This window comes from Ambystoma mexicanum, chromosome 1q, assembly GCF_040938575.1.
Source record: "Ambystoma mexicanum isolate Mex_15411 chromosome 1q, UKY_AmexF1_1, whole genome shotgun sequence".
Taxonomy (NCBI): Eukaryota; Metazoa; Chordata; class Amphibia; order Caudata; family Ambystomatidae; genus Ambystoma; species Ambystoma mexicanum.
The window spans coordinates 669,567,366-669,586,833 of NC_090922.1; the positions used below are offsets into that span (position 1 = coordinate 669,567,366).

At 48.2% G+C, this 19,468-nt stretch overlaps 1 protein-coding gene across 2 annotated transcripts in view; it reads right to left on the reverse strand.

The window, feature by feature from the left end:
* LOC138535099 (dimethylaniline monooxygenase [N-oxide-forming] 2-like) overlaps positions 1-19,468 on the reverse strand; it is a 365,292-nt gene that overhangs the window by 255,316 nt on the left and 90,508 nt on the right. For both annotated transcript variants that reach the window (XM_069641269.1, XM_069641270.1), the window contains one exon: positions 5,239-5,381. In XM_069641269.1, coding sequence (XP_069497370.1) covers positions 5,239-5,370 — 132 coding nt within the window. In that variant the 5' untranslated portion in view covers positions 5,371-5,381. The remainder of the gene's footprint in view (positions 1-5,238; positions 5,382-19,468) is intronic.

The following is a 19,468-nucleotide window of genomic DNA, read 5'->3' on the forward strand; positions in this document are numbered from 1 at the left end:
ATCAGACTCAATGAGAACACCTGTAGATGTGGAATGATATCCATGTTAGCCAAATGAGGAATAAACACGAAAATATTTAAAAGTATGGAAGACTCATTAATCACTAAAAACAAAAGATTGAACTGTGTAACCACACGGTATCTGCCCTCCTTTTACAGATTGGGCATAATTGATTTACCCGGGTGGAGTGAATGCCTGAAAGAGAAGACAGGCCCATAAAGAATTGTTATGAGAAAGGGACAACAATAACGCACTCTTGGGTTGTCTTGAAAATAAATCAACGGTGAGGCAATGAAATAAAAAAGACATACAAATGCCCTGCTAATGAAAATGAAATAACCAGCCAATAGACATAGGATCAGATAGAATTTGTTGTTTTGACAAGTAGCCATAGGCCCCCAAATTGAGAGACTTCAAATAATAAGTTGACTGAATTCCAAGCTCAAGCCCCCAATTTGGCGTTTATGGGAAACAGGTCAGTGAACGCATGGGTCACATGTGTGAGACCTAAGACATTGGGGGTCATTCCGGTAAGGCGGTAAGGGGTTAACAGCACTGATAAAGGTGCCAGAGCCGTCAATGCCTTACCGCCTCATTGCGAGTTCTGCTTGTGGGACCCGCTAAGGATGCCAGCCTTAGCGGGTCCCGCGAGCAGCCCTGCATGCTAACAACGGGCCCGTTGTTAGCATGCTCGCCCTTCCCATTGAGCCCTATGGGGGCTCAAATGGGGATGGGGTCCTTGAAAGAGGAATTATCGGGCCCTCCAAGGTCGGAATGGGCTGCTAATTCCTCATTCAAGGAACCCGGACCCGGTACCAGGTAAGGGGGTAGCCATGCCGCTAATAGCGGCATGGTTACCTCTTACCTCGTAATGACCCCCATTATCTCCTGTATTTTTAACAATTTAGTTCAGCCATTTATCGGTTTGGTGACAGTCTGTTTTTCTATATTTTGTTGTAGATCAAAAATGAAGACACGATCATTGGGGTAGAATTGAATTCTTGAATGAAAATAATGTGTCCTGAAGATGGCCTCAGCTAACATTGTACTGACAGCACTAGAGATAGTGCAGTATGGTCCATGAAGGCCGAAACATATGTCGACTTGTGAGGAAGCACTAACCTTTACCTTCCTAGATCTTTGCTGGAATACCATAGTACTTATTTCCATAAGAAATGTATGTGGCATTGATACAATTAAAAAGTGTCTATTTTAATTAGGAGAATTGTTAAGAAGCATACCCTAACTGCATCCCCATCAACCCCTAACGAACATGGAGGAGAAAACCCTTTGTCACTTATATACCTTAATTTTCTGCTTTTAAACAAGAGTTTGTCTTATGAATTGAGTTTGTATGTTGAATCTCTTTGCTGGATTCATGTTTATTTACAGTTTTGATTAATGTGCTTTTGATATGATTGATCATATGTTTTTTATGTGTTTTAAGAGTATTAATAAAATTGCAGTTATTGTATAGTAGAAAAAATGTTTTGTGGAGATTTTGTCCATCTACTGATGAAGGAAAGTAGATAAATGTGTCACTGCCCTGCTGTTCACTTGGGGACAAAGAGAGGGGTAGTCAATCTTGAGGTGTGTGTATATTACCAATCACAATATCCATATCGTACAAAAGGAATATCTTAATGAGCTGAGGCAAGGGAAACCAATCCTTCACAAGAAAACCATAGCACAGGGACCGTGAGAATATGTTAGATACATTGTTTTGGTAACAACCCACATTTCTATCAAGTGTGACACCCGAGCAAGATATGAGTAGAGAATACTTCATATGGGCTATGTTAGCCTTTAGAATTATGATATAGGTTCGTATACTGTGCACTGTTGCCAACTGCATATTTTAATGAAAACTGGTTCTATAACCTGATTAGGGCAATCCGCGACTCCACGGTGGAATGCAGATAATGGAGTGGCATCCTTAATGCAGAACTTTACTCCAAGGAAGATCCACACCTTGCCTCTACCTCCACACCTCTCCTCCTCATTGACTTCAATGTTCACCTTGACTCCTCTGAGATGGCCACTGGACTCTTCTGCAGCCTCTGCGACATTCTTTCCCTCGCCATTCATCCCTCCAGTCTGAGGCTCTCTGCCGGACATACCTTGGATGCTCTCATCTCCTCAGATATTCCTAGCTCCAAACTTCTCACTACTCCTCTCTCCTGGTCTGACCATTCCCTCCTGTCTTCTCTTCGTGATTTCTTAGGTCCCCCTGCTTATCCACTGCCTGCACTGCCGGTCTTCTGAGTCATTCGACCGACGAAGCAAGTGTCAGTTGCTGCCTTTCCTGCCACCTTCATTCCCCCTTCCACTCCTGCCACAGACTCCCACTCTGACTCTGCCCTTGCAAATCTTCACCTTTCTATCACCAACAACCTGGATATCATTGCCCCTGTCATGAAGATCCGAATGAAGCCTGCCTCCAAGCACAACACCTGGTATGACCCTGACCTTGCCTCTCTGAAACACAAGTGCAGAGTGGCTGAGTGGAAGTGGCGGGCATCAGACTCATCCTCTGACAAACTGGCCTGTCGCCTGCTCCAAAGGCAATACAGACTCTCCATTCGCTCGAAGAAGAGGGCTCACATCCAAGGTTGCATCTCCGGTGCCACTAACAACTCTGTCAAACTGTTTAAAATCTGCAAGGAACTCACCAATCATTCTGATGTCTCCACATCTCCCCTGCCATCCCTGACCCTCTGTACCTCTCTGGCCTCCCACTTTCATTCCAAAACCCAGGGCATTCTGTCCTCACTCTCCTCTACACCACTTCTTCTTCCCTCCCCTAGTGTCATGCCTCCCTTGACTCCCCTATCCCCTTTCCTACTTCTTTCCTCCTTCTCTCCCATAGCACTAGATGAGGTCTCTAGACACTAGTGCGAAGGGCGCTTTTTAAGGAGGGGATGCACAAGGGAGTGCTTGAGGGGTAGAGGGAAGGAGGCTTTGAAAGTCTCCTCTAAACAGGTGCTCCCCTGCTCCTCCAGAACTTGGTTTGCAGAGACCGGCACTTCCTCCCTCCCACCTCCTTCTCACTTCTTGTTCTGAACTTGCACAATCCGATTGGCACATGACCTAATTGGACCGTTATTGTTTCTTTATTCATACACCACCCCTGTTTGTCTTGTGGCGCCTTGAAACACCATTTGTTGTATAAGCTCCTTATAAGTATCCAATAAGTAAAATACAAATATCCTCAAGGCCAACTCGAAGGATATCTGGAAACATTTCCTTGCAAATTATGTACATCCAAGGTTGAAGATAGAACTGCTGAACAGTGCCAAGAGGTATGGCTCTATCTGATGTACTGGAGGTGTGGAAAGTTTATCAAACAGCAAATTGGCACTTTAGGACGAGAATATGAGACGAGGTGAGTGTATAAAAATGTCATTGCTTGGCACCTACATTTTCAGATGCAATACATGCTTAATAGGTTCTGCTAGTAACTGGATGAATGGTGTGTTCTCCTAGTATACAAAGGTCTGGATTTCATTTTTAGTTTTGTCTATTAGGTGGTGCTAAAGTGCTACCTATAAACCAAAACTATTGCATTGTAGTACAGGTAGGAGCGACATGCGATGTGTGGAGGGGCACACAGCTTGTGGGTGTTGTTTGGGTATTTATGTGCCAATTGCGTGCCCTTGGTCATGCTAATCCCTATGGCCATTATCACCTACTACCTGTCCCATCCCAAACAAAACCCATCCTCCTGAGATCTCTGAACTAGTTCTATCAAGCAGCAACATCAAATTGTGGGGTATACATTTCCTGCCAGTGTTATTTCTAAATGGTCTTCTAAGAGTTAATGGGCCTCATGACGAGTCCGGCGGTAACCTGACGGTTTTTCCGGCTCGGTTACCTCCGGACTCGTATTACCATTCCGCCTCCGTGATTCCTGGAATTACCGGGGCATTACAACCGCGGTGACCCAGGAATTCCAGAGGCGAAATTCGGTAAATCCCCATTCTCATTGAGTCCCATAGGACTCAATGGGAATGGGGACCATGGAAACACCGGCACCATCTCGTGATGGTGCCGGTGTTTCCACGTCTGCCTGCAGGCGGGCGGTGTTAAACCCACCAGGTCAGACCTGGCGGGAATGACACCTCCACCTGCAGGACTCGAGATCACCCGCCACCATTATTTCCATGCCGGGTGACTCGTAATGAGGCCCAATGGCTTAGTGAAGCTGTAATTGGCTACTGGTGTAATACAAATGTCTGACCTAAGTGTGGATTCAGACACTTGATTTATAAGCAGCATGTATGTTCTACACTGGAGATCTGTAAAAAAGAAAGAAATTAAAAAGCATTGTCAAAGCCAAAAGGTGTGGCTTGTCTACTGATATTGGGTGGGCATTTGTCAGGCACTGCTTATCATACACCAAGGTACTCGCATGATTTTCCAGCTGTTGCCGTCTTGGGACCAGGCAGACCCATTATGTCAGTGCTTGGCAAATACCATTATAAGGCCAATACACAAGCCACAACTGCTGAAGTGCCAGTCCTTATTGGAGTATGCATATAGATCATCCCAATCACTGGGGGTCATTCCAAGGTGGGCGGTAAGGGATACCGGGCACCGGTAAGAAGACCTGTGCCGGTAATCCCTTACCGCCCTACTACAAGGTCCCTTAGTGGGTCCCACCAGGAACGTCTGGTCTGACCAGCCATTGTGAACGGGACCCGCTAAGGGACCAGGGCGCAAATAACAAGCTTGCCATTCGCGAGCCAGTTATTTGCGCCCTCCCAATTGCCATTGAGCCCTACGGGGGCTCAAAAGCGAATGGAGAATGGCATTTTCAATGGGGACTTACCGGTCCCGCAAAGGTCGGACTACACCGGTAAGTCCCCATTGAACTACACCAGTGCCGGACACGTTATTGGTAGCAGTCATGGTGCAAATAGCACCATGACTACCACCTACCTCGGAATGAGGGCCACTGTCTCTAACTTGAATTTCCTGTGGAGTACGTTGGTGAACATTAAGGTTGCATCAGGTTTTGGGACAGAGGTTTGGCTTTCCAGGAGCCAGGTACATTTGCATCTTGTCTTGGCTATGGTCTCGCACCTTGGATTCCGTGAGTTGAAATGTAATTTCGCCCAAAGTGCAACTATGGGTTTTTTTGTGCACATTTTCATCACCGCAGATTATGCATGCTCCTACTGTACAATGACCATAACTGCGGCTCTGAACTATAGATCCATGATACTGGTCACTTACGTTGAACTTCCAGAGGCCGCCGATGTCGTCACCCCTCTCAAAACAGGTAGGCTCAAGTCCCTCATCCAGACAGCACTTTAAGGAGGCCAGTCCACTGACTCCAGCTCCAATCACTGCCACCTTCTTCACCATGGTTCCGGGTGCTGCAGTACAAAGAAAAAAGAGGATCTGTTTCAGTGCCATGCAGGGACACATTTAGGCCCAATAAAGTTGATGCGTTTGCCCCGGGAAATGCAATAAGCACATTCACTGGCTTTGCCTGCACAAATGCCGACAGGCTTAGGGACTATAAAGTTTGAACACAATAGGCCTCATTATGGGTTTGCTGGTGCAGTCCCGTAGGACTCCATGGAATGGGGATTTACCTCCCTTTCCACCACCTGGAAAATCCAGTGAATTCCGGGATATCAGGCAGCGGAAACAATAGGATCCGTTTGCTGGCATCCCGCCAGAAAAGGCAAACTTGTAATGACCCCCAATGGGCCTTATTATGGGTTTGCTGGTATGGTAAAACTGCTGGTTAAATTGCTGGTAATTCTGGAACTTTTCCCACACCGGCAAAACACAAGTTTGCCGGTGGGGCTCACTGATTTACCTCCATCCAAGAGCTGGAAATAAATCAGGCCCCCACCGGCAAATAAATGCCAGAATTATTGGTGCTGGTAATTCCGGCAGTCCCCTCCATGGAATGGGGATTTACCGCCCTTTACACCACCTGAAATATCCCCAGAAATTCAGGGATATCAGGCAGTGGAAACGGTAGGGTCAGTTTGCCGGTATGCCACCGGAATTAGCGGTGGGATACCGACAAACTTGTTCTGACTCCCAATATATGCCAGACAAGAAAACAAAAACAGAAAATAAACGATGCAATACTACAATGTTTGATAAAAAGAGATGCACCCGCTGCGCTCTTACATTGGATAACTTTCTTTAATATCCCGACACAGGAGGGCAGTGTTTATATACTTACCAACATACAAGTAAGTACTGACCCGGATACTGACCTCCTGACCAGCGAGTAGACTACAGTCTGTAACTACTGCTATGAATCTCAAGATGGCGTGTCTAAATGCGCAACACATCGTGGCCGGTTTTCCATCTTTCCGCTACAGCAGTGCAGCACAGTAGTGACCGCGCACACATGCTCCACCTGCTGTTGAGAGGGGCATAGGGTGGGCGTTAATAGTACGCACTGCCCCGAGGGTATTTAATGTGCAGGAGACGTATTTTTCCCCCGCAGCCCTGGCCAATGCTGGGCGGTCCAAGATAATAGCCCAGTGCAGGCCCAGGGGGCATGGGTGAGATAGCCTAAAAAACATTACAGGAAAGGTATTCATAAACTAATTTAAATTAACCACCAGGCACCAATGTCTTTATAGACCTTGGGCAGGCTCATTCTTGCTTGGGATACTGGCCTTCCCTAACTTACTGACACTGGCGTCACCTCAGACCTTATCCCCAATCTTTCTCTCAGTGAATAAGGGCTAAATACAAGTCTCAATAATAACATTACCCACTCCCATTAACTGCCCACTGCTCTCCCAACCACCGCCACAGCTAGTGCTGCAGCATGCCACACCTAGAGCTGCAGCATGCCACACCTAGTGCCGCAGCATGCCACACCTAGAGCTGCAGCATGCCACACCTAGTGCTGCAGCATGCCTAATTGATTGGTGCTGGTTGTGTGCCTCTTTTCAATAACAGGGACTTAATACACAAACTAATAAGTAGCCAAACATGATGTATCCTTTATAGAAAGGGTAGCCGGTGTAATAGCTCAGTGTGTTGTCTGCCTTCTAGACATAACAGTGATAGGGACCAAACCTAGCAGGATCTATGAAACAGTCAATACTTCTGAGGTCTTAGAGATAAGTGCTACTGTATTTTTTGGGTGGCAATACCTATTAGCCATGCACCAGCAGACAATTCCGTTTGTGGAATATACTATCGGGATGGATATTTCTCCAGAGCCCTCTGGTGAGGGATGTTAAAGCATCTAGTCTCATGGCACAACAGGGTTCCAACCAAATGGTTGGTCAGACCTCTCCTCTATAATGGTAGCTGTGGCAGAGCAATCACGCTTAACTCTAGAGATGGAGGAAGGCTGGTAGAGAAGAACAGTTAATCACAGTTCCCGCCAAAGAACACACCACACTGGAATCCTGAAAGTATGCACTTTTAATGAAATCACAATCTAGACCAGCCTTTAAAGTAGGGACCCACAAAGGGACCTTTGCCCTAAGTATGGTACTGCAATTTGCTGTATTGTACTTAGCCCCTTCCCCATTCCCATTATGCCCAATGGGGCAAAAATGGGAATGGGGAAGGGCATGGGGAAATGGGGAAATACCGCCCTGCCAACCTTGGAATGGGGCGGTATTTCCCCATTTCACCATGGCGGACACGTTACGATACCGGCACCAACCATGGTGCTAATAGCGCCATGGTTTAGCGCCCGTATCTTAATGAGGGCCACAGTGTCTATTAGGTCACATAAGTACTTTGGGGGACATATAACACATATTGGGGGTCATTACGACCCTGGTGTTAAGGGGTTAACGGCGCTGTAAAAGGCTGTGGCACCGTTAACCCCTTAACGCCTTACTACGAGGTCCCTTTGCGGCTCCCGACCTGAACGGCTAGTCTGGACCACCTGTTAAAGTAGGGACCCGCAAAGGGACCTTGATGGCAATTACTGTATCGCAATTTACGGTACCGTAATTGCCGCCTTCCCCATTCCCATTGAGCCCTATGGGGCAAAAATGGCAATGGGGAAGGGCCATGGAGAAAGGGGGAATTACCGCCCCGCCAACCTTGGAATGGGGTGGTAATTCCCCCTTTCTCCATGGCGGACTCCGGCATGGACCATGGTGCTAATAGCACCATGGTTTAGCGCCGGAGTCCTAATGAGGGCCATTATGTCCTCGGTGAGTGGCACTGGACTCCCCCATTGGCCGATTTCCAGAACAGGTACGGCTCGGAAAACCGGATAGCTGGAAAATTGGCCAATGAGGGAAGCCTTGCCATTTCCACAGGGTCACTGCACTGGTGGCATGGCTGTCAGCGCATCACGCCCTCTCATCACGAGAGCGCCGCATGGCTCTCAGTGTGGTGCTCCTGTGATGAGAGGGAGCAGCGCGCTGACAGCCATGCTGAGAGCATCGCATGATTTTCAGGGCAGTGCTCCCTCTCAACATGGGAGCGCCACGCTGACAGCAATGTGGCCATGGCTCTCAGCGCCACTCGCCTCCTCGCCCGGGCCTCACCTGACAAATGTGGCCAAGCCACCTAAATCACCTGCCATGCTCCCCTGATCCCCTGCTCCCCTGCTCCTTACCTTCTTCCTCCTTAGTGTGGGGGGGGGGCAGTGGCCCTCCTCACAGTGCTGCTCTCCTCCTCACTGTGCTGCACCTGACAGATGCAGCCCGGGCACTTGAAACCACCCACCTCCTTCCCGTCACCTTACCTTGTTAGAATGGGGGGTGACCCCTTTGCTGCCTACAGTCTTGACTGGGCTGTACCTGGCAGACGCTGCCCAGATGTGTTTTAAGCCTTGCCCATCCCTCCTCATCACATTCATGTGTGGTTGCTGGGAAGTAGCCAGTTCCCAGGAACGACTCCAGGCAGATTGTCTTTTGTTTTTTTACTAAAGCCTTTAAGGGATAATAGCTGTGTATACCATGCCCTCAGGCCTTATCAGGAGTTCTGGTCCCTGAAGACCTTGTTAAGTGTCATTGCTGTGCTTGGGTCTCTAACTCGGTCTTCAGGGGCCATCACATCCACAGTACTGCCCTCCCGCCCTCCGACTAGGTCCCTAAAACATACGTAAAACACAATACGTAAAATAAGCAGTAATGGCCAATGTAGACCCTAACACCTCCCAACAGTAAATTTAACCCCATTGCAAAGCGAGAGTCACTATACATATTGACTAGAGGGAAGGAAGAAAAGGGAACCTTGGACAATAAAATCATAATTTAATGTAGTCATGATCAGGATCCAAAATTCCACAAAGAAAACAGTCACAGTGCCTAGACCTCTCGCACACAGTAGCATACATGATACAAATGCACTCCATACTTTAGATACATCCTCTAGAGGGAGAGAAAGGGGTTAGCACTTTAACAGTCAAGCCCAAACGTAGAGTAACAGAACCACCATGTCTTCATACACACCTACAAAACAAAACATGCAGTAATAACTAATAGTTATGCGATGCAACTTTTCAGTTGACAGGGATGTAATAAGACTTTAAAAATACACATGCTCAAATTCTTTTGTAGGAAACTCCAGGAATCTTAGGGGAATCTAGGAAAATACCAGTGTTCGTTTAAGTGCCCTTAAAAGTCATTTACGTGGAGTTTTCCACAACCATAAAAGCTCTCCATCAACTATAACAGGACGCAGTCTGAAGGGGCAGCCATGCTGCAGGAGAAAAGTCAGGGAAGTTTGAGATCTCCCCCACCTACCCCAGGGGTTACGAGAGGAGATACTCACAAAAAGCACCAGCAACAGGTTGGAGACCTAGCAGCCCCAGGAAGAAGATAAGCAAATCAGGATTCTTTGCTTTGTAAATCTATGCAACTTTACCCTCCTTGGTCCAATCTGGTTGAGAAGTTACTGTATAATTACTGCAGCATTTTATTATCCTAACAGTCTTGCTTTATGAGCTCAGCCCTCTCTGGGGCTCTGAGCCATGGTGGAAGGGAGACGCTGATTAAAACACATGTGAGGTGAAAACAAAGAAACTGATACTTCAGAGAACAAGGTCTCGAAAGAAGCCTCAAGGTGTTCCTCCATCGTTTCCCTGACCACTGAGTGGAGGAAGGCTCAGCTCAGGCAGTGCTTTTTAGGCATTGCAATGTGAAACGTGCGTCTATCAAATGGAGGATGAGTTAATGTTGGCTGGACTGGGGTCTCTGCTCTCTTCTACCTTACTCTAGGGCTTTCGTTTTTTTTGTGTGCAAAGCTTGGGCCTTTTAGAGCTGGTTCCACCAGACTGCAGTTCAGTCCAGGCTGCTGTGATCATTGCTGTAGCCCCTCCCACCCCAGGCTACCTATTTCATTGTACCAACCTCAGTGTTCGCATCGCCAACGTCCTCAGCCAAGGATGGACGAAGATCTAGTGAGAACTGGGTTATTGGAAGACACCACTTCTAAAGATCATTCTTCTTGTGGCACCCAGGTCAAGATTCACCTAGAAGCCTGCGAGAGAGTAAGAAAGATAAGGCAGTTTCATCTAGTCCTCACCACTAGGTGTGTGTGCAGCTAGACCAAATAGATCAAGGGGTTTAGCTGCATTCTATTGTTCGTTGATGTAGAGGAGAGAGTGAACATATCAGTATGTCTGAGTGTCTGTGCATATTGGTGGGAGACCCCCATTCCTGTTTCCTTCCAGTTTCCGCTGAGCTGACCATATCCATTCTAGAGATTTGGAGCATTGGTTCTTCCGAGAGAATTCTCTGTCCGCTGAAGAGTTTGTTCTGATTACCAAGCTTGAGGTTGTCTTTCCCTGCTTTTCAGTGTCATCAGTGTTGAGTTGCCCAATTCCTATAGATTATTGGGTTAATCAAATTTCAGGTCTACCGTCATCCCTGTATCTCTTTGAATCTGCCAATGTTTATCGGATGAAACCTTCTCATTGTGCAGTTACATCCAGTTCTGTTCATTTAGTCTTACGGATACTAACTAGATGACTGGTTTTCAGTGGACCCAAGGACCATCAACAGCTACTATGGTCATCCCTGCATCTTGTTGGGTCTGCAGAGGATGTCATCTTCTCAGTGTGCATTTACTATAGCCCTGTTCTATCGAACATACAAGTATATGCTAGGTAAGAAGACTGGTACTCAGTGAGCCCAAAGGTCAAGCAACAGATAAGGGCGTGATGTTAGTGACGTGCCTGACAGGCATTGTTATACAGCAATGGTTAGACTGTTTCTGATATGGTGACCACAATGTCACTCGCAGGAGTTTGCCTTGCTAGTTTTCTCACCTGCTTCAGAGTGTATTCCCTAGAGGTGAAACAGAGTCAGTCTGTTTCAGAAGCTCAGTTACAAGTGCCAGTGGGCCCATTTCCAGGTCTCAGGTAATTGCTAATAGTGGGTGGATGGGTATTACTGTCATAGTTTATGGTTTGAAAGTGGAATTAAATAGTATCATTGTCCCTTCCGAGAGCTAAGAGTGCAAGAGGGCTCCTCCGATTAGAGGGTGTAGTGCATATCTGCAAGAGACAATAGAGCAAGTCCAACCAAGCATGGTGGATACTGCACCCCTGGTGGAGGAATTCATGGCATCAATTCCTAGGCAGATCAGGGTAACATGTGTTGGGAAGCAGAGAGTGCCTTCCCATCCCACACCCCTAGGCTACACCCAATGAGAAATAAATGCTAGAGAGCACATCCAGGGAGCAGGGGGGAGGAAGGTGGACACGGAGGTGGGTGCATGATCGCCTTAGTGTATGCATTAGAGGCTATATAGTAGATGCAGGTGTGAACGTCATCTTAACTAATGGCAGCCATCTTGGAACATAGGCCTAAGCACAGCGAACAGCAACATATGTGTTAGTATTAGATCCTCTGCATAAACGCAGACATCACCCCTACCCTCAGCAGGTTTCAGAGATCCATAAACATAAAACCCTCCGTGCCTGGGAAGAATGTGCCCTGCAATGTCATGAGAAGGGTGCAGAGTGCCACTTGGCAGTACCATCCCATGGAACAAATAGCAAGGCCATCCTGACCCCAACGATCCCCACATGAGAAATACAGCTTTGCAATGCTTTCATTCCAAGACCGCTGCATGCCACAGTACCATCCAGACACAGACCACTGACCATAAAACATTTACACCCCTCAATCGATCACTAAGATCAGAAGGCAAGGCCATCACACCTTCACAAATGGGTCACGTGATTTTGGAGCAAGCTGCAGGGTGGTGTCAAATTATAACCTAAAACTAAGGTGGTGGACCTTGGGAGTTGCTGATCTGCCTGGGAGTGAGTGGAGCATGTGAGTTAGTGTGACCTCAGCTCTCGACCCCCCACTCCTTAGGCTCATTTCTTTATCTGCCAGGTGCACTGTTGCAATGATAAAATAACATTGTTTTCCTAAGCAGCTAATTAATTGTTAGGCCAGCCTCGCCACAGATGACAAGCCCAGCAGCACCCAGGCAGACAAAGCTTAACAGATCAAGACAGACAATTGGCCTGGCATTCCATATGGAGTAGGCCCTACATGTATAGGGCTCTTCCAATTAGTGTTGTAGAATTGTACTGCATGTGATTACATCATCAGTGACTTTGTTTGTGCTTATAACTTGCTGCACATGCCATTAGAGCCCAGAACGTTCGGCAGTAGCAGATTTCTTTGCTGATGCATTTCTATTTTGTAGAAATAAATGCTTGTTATCCTTGCAAGCAGTGTTTCTGGACCTTCTTCTCTAGCGGGTTCTATTTTTTCTGGTTTGAGCGTGCAGGGCGTGCTTTCACCTTTCATGATCAGAGACCACCTTGTATGCCCGGTGGATGACATGATCTGGCCCCATTCAAGGTATACACATTCACGACCATAGTACATAAGGTTGTTTACCTCCTAACATAGACATCCAATATGCTTGTCACCACTGTTGCCGCGTGTGTGCTAAGTAACAGAGAAAACTGGTTTTGTAACTAAGTTTATCGCAGGGCAGACTTTTTGTTTGCTCGAGGGCACAAATTATGCAAAATTATTTTATGGTATGTTTGCTGCTTACAGACGCAAGTGACAGAGAGAGCTGAATTTGCTTTCAACTTAATCACATCGTGCACATTTGAAGAACAGAGTCACATTTGCCATATTTTTGCCCCTACTAAAAAACAATATGATATGGTCAGGACTTTAACAAGAGAGAAAAGAGCACACAGGGACACTGGATGAGGAGGTGGCACAAAATGTCAAAGACCGAGCCCACATTTTACATTTCCAAAAAAGAAACAACCAAAGGGCATACAAGCAATTCAAAGGGGGTTGCCTTGGGAACCATGAATCATCAACACGATCCGAACCACGACGGCTAGGGTTATTGTCCCTTTCAGGCTTTCTACATACCTGGTTTTCATTTGGCCATTTTATACAGTCTGGAGTTGCAGAACCTCTGCTATTAAAGATACCTAAATATCATATCTACATGAAAAAGTGATCTTAATAATGGCGCTCAGCCTCACTGTATCATCTAGACTCAGACCCTTGTATTATGGGGTTACCAGGAAAGCAAAATGACACTTTAGTGTCCCTACGCAGGCCTACTCCTCCTTTGAATGCCTGGTCTGCAGGCTCTCTAGCTCCCCTGGCCTCTCTCTAACTGTGGCCACCATCTACAGGACACCTGGCCCGGTCGTCCTATTCCTCTCTGAATGGGCCGACCTATCCTTTTCACTCCCTGCCTCTACTTCTCAACTTCTCCTTCTCAGAGATCTCAACATCCACCTGGATGCTTCTAATCCCTCCTCTGGGCCTTTCTACAACTTCTGCGACACTCTCTCTTTTTCAATTCTACCCTCTGGCTGACACACTTTGCCGGACATACTTTGGATGTTCTCATCAGCTCAGACATCCCCCTCTCTAACCCTCTCACCACTCCTCAATCTTGGACTGAACACTTTCTACTCTCCTCACATCTGAAACTTTCTATCCCTCAGGCAAAGCCCACCCCCCCAGCACTGCCACCTACCTTCTCAGTCATTCAGCCCATGAAGCGTGTGTCAGTGGATGCTTTTGACTCTACTTTCTCTGCTCCTACTACTCCTGCGGCTAACTCACAACCTGATACAGCCCTTTCTAAACTGCATCTTTCTATTTTCAACACCCTGGACATCCTTGCCCCTCTCATGAGAATCCAGCTGAAGCCTACCTCCAAGTCCAACTCTTGGTATGATTGCGACCTCGCCGTCCTGAAACGCAAGTGGAGGGTGTCTGAGAGGTAGTGGAGGGCTTCGGGGTGCATCCTCTGACAAACTGGCCTGCCGCATGCTCCAAAGGCAATACAGACTCTCTGTCCTGTCCAAGAGGAGAGCACACATTCAAGCCCACATCTCTGCGACCTCTAACAACATGGCCGAAATCTTTAGAATCTGAAAGGAACTGGCCAATCCTGTTGCAGTCTCTATCTCCCCTGTTCCCTCCCAGGCCCTCTGTAAGGGCTCTGGCCTCGCACTTCTCTGCTAAAACTCAGGCCATCCTGTCCACTTCCTTTCCCTCCCCCCAACCCCCTTGGCCATCCCTCCCTCTCTGCGTATGTTCTCCCCTTTCTCTCTGACAACAGCTGACAAGGTTTCTAGACAAATCTGATCTATGAAAGTGTCGTCCAAACAGGTGCTACCCTGCTCCTCCAGAACCATCAAGGACCATATTGACACCCTTGCTCCAGCTTTGGCCGATTTTTGTAATCACTCTTTTGCCACTGGAACTTTCCCCTCTCATCTTAGGCACTCCATTGTGCACCCCCTCCTCAAGAAGCCATCTGCTGATCCGACCTGCCCAGAAAACTATTGCCCAATCTCAATCACCCCTTTCCTGGGCAAACTCTTGAAAAAGCTGGCCATCTCCTATCCTACTCTCCACACTAAATCTGTTGCTTGTCTCCAATACCATCAGTCTGGCTTCAGAGCTGCCACCCATGAAGATCTGCTCTCTAACCTTGATTCCATCATTCCTTCGGTCCTCATCCACCATGATCCTTCCTCTGCTTTGACAAAGTCAACAAAGTCAACCATGCCATCCTGATCAATCGACTCTGTGAGAATCTGGACATCATGGATCAGGCCCTGGAGTGGCTGACCTCCTTCCACTTGGACCGCCCCTCCTAGGTTCAACTTGGTCCCTTTCTCTCCACCACCTCTCTCTCTACCTGTGGTGTTCCCCAGGGCCCTAACCTCTCACCCTGGTTTTTCAACCTCTACTTGACCCCTTTGCCCCACCTGATCTCTACCTTCTCGTCTAACGTTCAGTGTTATGTGGATAACACTCAGCTTTCCTTCAGGCTCCCCTCAGCCTCCACTCCTCTCTCACTCATTTCTGACTGTCTATCCATGATTCAGGATTGGTGCACCTCCAACGATCTCTGCCATAATATCAGTAAGACAGAGATCCTTCTCACTGGGACCCCTGCCCCTGCAGTCCCTCTCTCGCTCTGGCCCGCCCGCCTTGGGCCTTCTTCCTTCACCTTCCTGCGAGGCAAAAAACCTTGGTGTCATCTTAGACTCCACTCTCTCTTTCTCTCCTCATATCTCGGGCGTCGCCAAGAAGTCCCACTACCAGCTGCTCCTCCTCAAACGGACTCTTCCATTCCTAAATTTCCCCCTAAAGCTCACTGTCTCCAGAGCACTGGTTCTCTAAAGGCTGGACCAGTGCAACAGCCTCATACTTAATCTGCCTTCCTCTAGTCTCCGCCCTTTGCAACTAATCGAGAACAGGACTGCAAGACTTATCATTGGCCTCAAGCCCAGGGACCGTATGTCGCCAGCCCTGAAATCTGTCCACTGGATCGCAGAAGCTACAAGGATCAAGTTCAAGACCCTGTGCATTGTCCACAAGGCTTTTTGGGGCCAGGACCCACACTACATCCAACGCTCTCTTCCAAAATACCTTCCCTATCGAACCCTTCTCTCAGCTACCTCCACCTCTCTAAGGGTTAGATGCTTCACCAGGCAGAGAGTGGGACTGGATCTCTCTCCTCTGCAGGTGCCTCCCTCTGGAATGGCCTCCCTGCCCCTCTCAAACTTGAGCCGGACCACCTTAAGTTCCGGAAGCAGCTCAAAACTTTCCTCCTCTCCTCTGCTTTCTCTCTCTCCCTCCCCTGCTGATTTACCTGACCTACCTGTCTGCAGTACCGGCCAGTCGCTTGGCTACCTTTAGAGTCTCACTGGGTACCATACTCTTGCTTGATTAGTCACCCCTGCACTGCCTCCGGGCCTACCTCGCACCTAGGGGCTGTAACCGTACAGTCTCTTGTTCTCCTTGCGCTACCCAGAGCCGCGCTGACCTGGCTGCACTTACTCAGAGCATTGCTGCCCTGTGTGCCCCTCCCTTCTTCTTTGCACTCCCCCCCTTTCCCCTAGCACTTCTCGTTCTCACACTTGCACAATCTGAATGACACAAGGCCTAGTAAGATTGTTTGTCTTGTCCTCCCTCTGTGTTCCCTCGCTTGTCTTGCCATGCCTAGAAACACTTGTGTACAAGCGCATTATATATTACTTATCATATCATATCATATAACTGTAGCCCATATACCTAATGTTGCTTTACCTATTATGGTAGGTGCAGCGCCATCCTGCCCTCATCTCTCATCCAGTTCCACTCATCCCACATGGCACTCTAAGCCAGCCCCAAGGAAAAATCTTAATGGGAAATGCCACAGCCTTACAGAATCCAGGTCATCCCATGCTTTAGATACCGGTCACTAATGACTGGGCCACCTGAGGCCTGCTGTACACCTAAGAAGGGAGAGTCTTCCATGCAGCCAGACACCCTGCATCTCCACGCCAATGCTACATTACTTAACTCAGAACCCAGTCTATGATCAATGCTTCTACCCCAGTTCTTATCCCAAGTGAAAGCTCTATCGACTGGCCTGGGTTTAACGTGCATGAACTGGCCTGTGTTATAGTTTTATTGCTCAGATCAACATTTACCATTAGATAGTTGTATCATGAAGTAGCCCATCTCCATCTCCCCACAACAATCAGATCAATAAACTGAACATCAATGCTTAGGAAGTAGACATAACTAGTGGATATCTCACTTTGCCCTGGGGTCTCTCACTCAGCAAGCCCTCTAGAGCAGGGCATCTTCTCCACAGTTACTTTAAGCTCCTTCCCTCCTAAACGGCATGTCTTACGCTCCACCCGCTCTGATGTAGCAACTGCGTGAGCACTCCCTGTGTACGGGCCATGCTTACCCTGTAGCCTCGCACCTGATCAGTGCTTATGGTCAGCAAGCCTTCCCTAGTACATCCTGGTCAATGCCTAATTCCCGGGCCTGCAATAAGCACCACACACCCAGACACTACGCTGCATGGTGCTCCACTGTGGTCATGCTGGAATGATGCAGATGCGTTTGTGCTAGTGCACTTCTCCCCACTGTCCCCACCCAGGCAACCGCCTACCTAGGTGGAGACTTTGCATGCCACTCTGCATCAGTCTTGGGGCAGACTGCCCCGCTCCTTCTCTCTCCTTGTCCCATAGCACTCGTCACCTTCCTGTCTAACCTGGGTGGATCAGAGCCCATTTCTTCTGTGCACCGAGCCACTTCGTCTCTGGGCCGATTGTTAGGAAAGATTTCATAATTGTAGGTAATTTTCCTTCCATGTGGCAACCCCCAAACTTTTTGCTGTTGTTTTACACCCTGATCTAGACTTTGCCAGAGAAGCGCAGCCTTCCGCCACACTCCTCTGGGCTTTTGCTCAATTCTTACGGGGAAACTGACATGCCCTTAAGACAGTCAGTACCAGGAGACTTTGTTTCCCTTAGTCCTTTCCTCATGTTGCAGCTTTTGAGCAACATGAGACAAGAGTGCACCGTAATTTACATTACCACGCTCTTGGGTCTCTAGACATTCCAAAGGCCCTGGAAACTCTCACTGGACTTATCATGAAATGTGCAAGTGTGTCACGGACAGGACTGGTGGCAGCTATCTTTTCTTTGTGTTTTGAACCCCTTTTTGCCATGTTAACCGTGCTTCCCGCGTTTGGCCCAAATGGGTGGGCTGGCTTCCAAAATGGCCATGCCACGAGGTTCTTTGTCCTGTCCGCTGACCGTCTTGCCCCTTCACCTTCCCCCAGGTCGAGCCGGCCCGGGGCAGTCCTTATTTGGTCATGCACTTTCCCGCGAAACACAACGCTTTCGCTGGCTTCTGCATGCCTTATGTGTGCCTCCAGGATGTGGGCTGGGATGTCTGCTCCCAATACACATCCTGGGTGCCAGAGAGTCTAGAGTGTCCTGAATGCCTGGGACCACCGTGGTCCGTGATAGGTCCACGTATGGTGTGAGTGTGTGTGAGCGGATCTCCCATTGGGCCCTCTCCATTTTGGCGCAAAGGAAACTCTGGATAAGAGGAGGCTGAAAACCCCACTACCATGTCAATCTCCTGAGTTCTCACAAACGAAGGATAAGGAGCCAAGTATCCTGCAACTAAGAAGCTGAGTCGAGGAATCACTGGTGACCCGCTGAAGGTTTGGCACCCTGCACTGCTGTCATCCTGCGAGACCACTCGGCCGCTGATCGAACGAAAATGCGATTCGACCATTTAGAATAGTGGGAACAACTATTCTCGGCATCTTCACCAAATCCTGTACGTAAGCCTTCGGAAGCGTTCCTGGGCCATCCAGTGGACTGTCCAGCCTACACAGGAACCTTGCTCTGTCACCGCCATCTGGCTTACTGCTAATCCTGTGTCCTTGGCACTCTCACACGATTCTTACACTTGGCATTCCCAGGTCTAAAGTGAGACGTGTGCTTTGGGACTGGAATACATGCGATTGCCGAGTTGCCCTGCTGTGGTAACAAACCTGTGCGTGTTCGCTGCATTTGGGACACCCTCGACCCTGACTCCTGCTGTCATGGAACCTAAACGCCGTCAAGACGTCCTGCTGATCGCATCTGAACCTGCCAGTACCGAAACGGAACCAGAGAAGCCTGGGTCTGCCTGCATCGGGGACCGGTGAGTAGTCAATACCCTACCCGGTCGCCCTCCAGCAGGAGCCTGTGGCTTTCCATCGCTGTCGTAAACAGCAACCCTTTTCCGCACTCGCGCCCTGCAACTGCCCACAAGTGGAGGCCGCGCTTGAGTAGCGGGGATCTGTTCATCATCGTTTTGTTCACCTCTCTGAACTGCCTGATTTCGCTGAAGAGACTCCCCTTTGCCCGTTGGCACCCGCGTGTGCAGGTACTTTTGAGCACAAGGCTTCACTCTTCGTAGGGCTCGGACTTCCTTCTAGTTAGGTGGCCTCTGATGTCGAACTGGGTGTAACGATTACTTGCACTGCCTGTTTTCCTCCCCATCTAGGTGGTCTGCATATTTTGTGCTTCTAATTCCTTAGGCCCCTTGGTCTTGTATATATATTGTATTGATTGTGATGTGTTGGTTTACTGGAGTTTTACCGTGATTCTTTACTATGGTCGATGTTACAAAGGCCTTGTAATAAATGTGTCTATATTTTTAATATAACACCTGTCTGGAGTAATTTGTAAGCG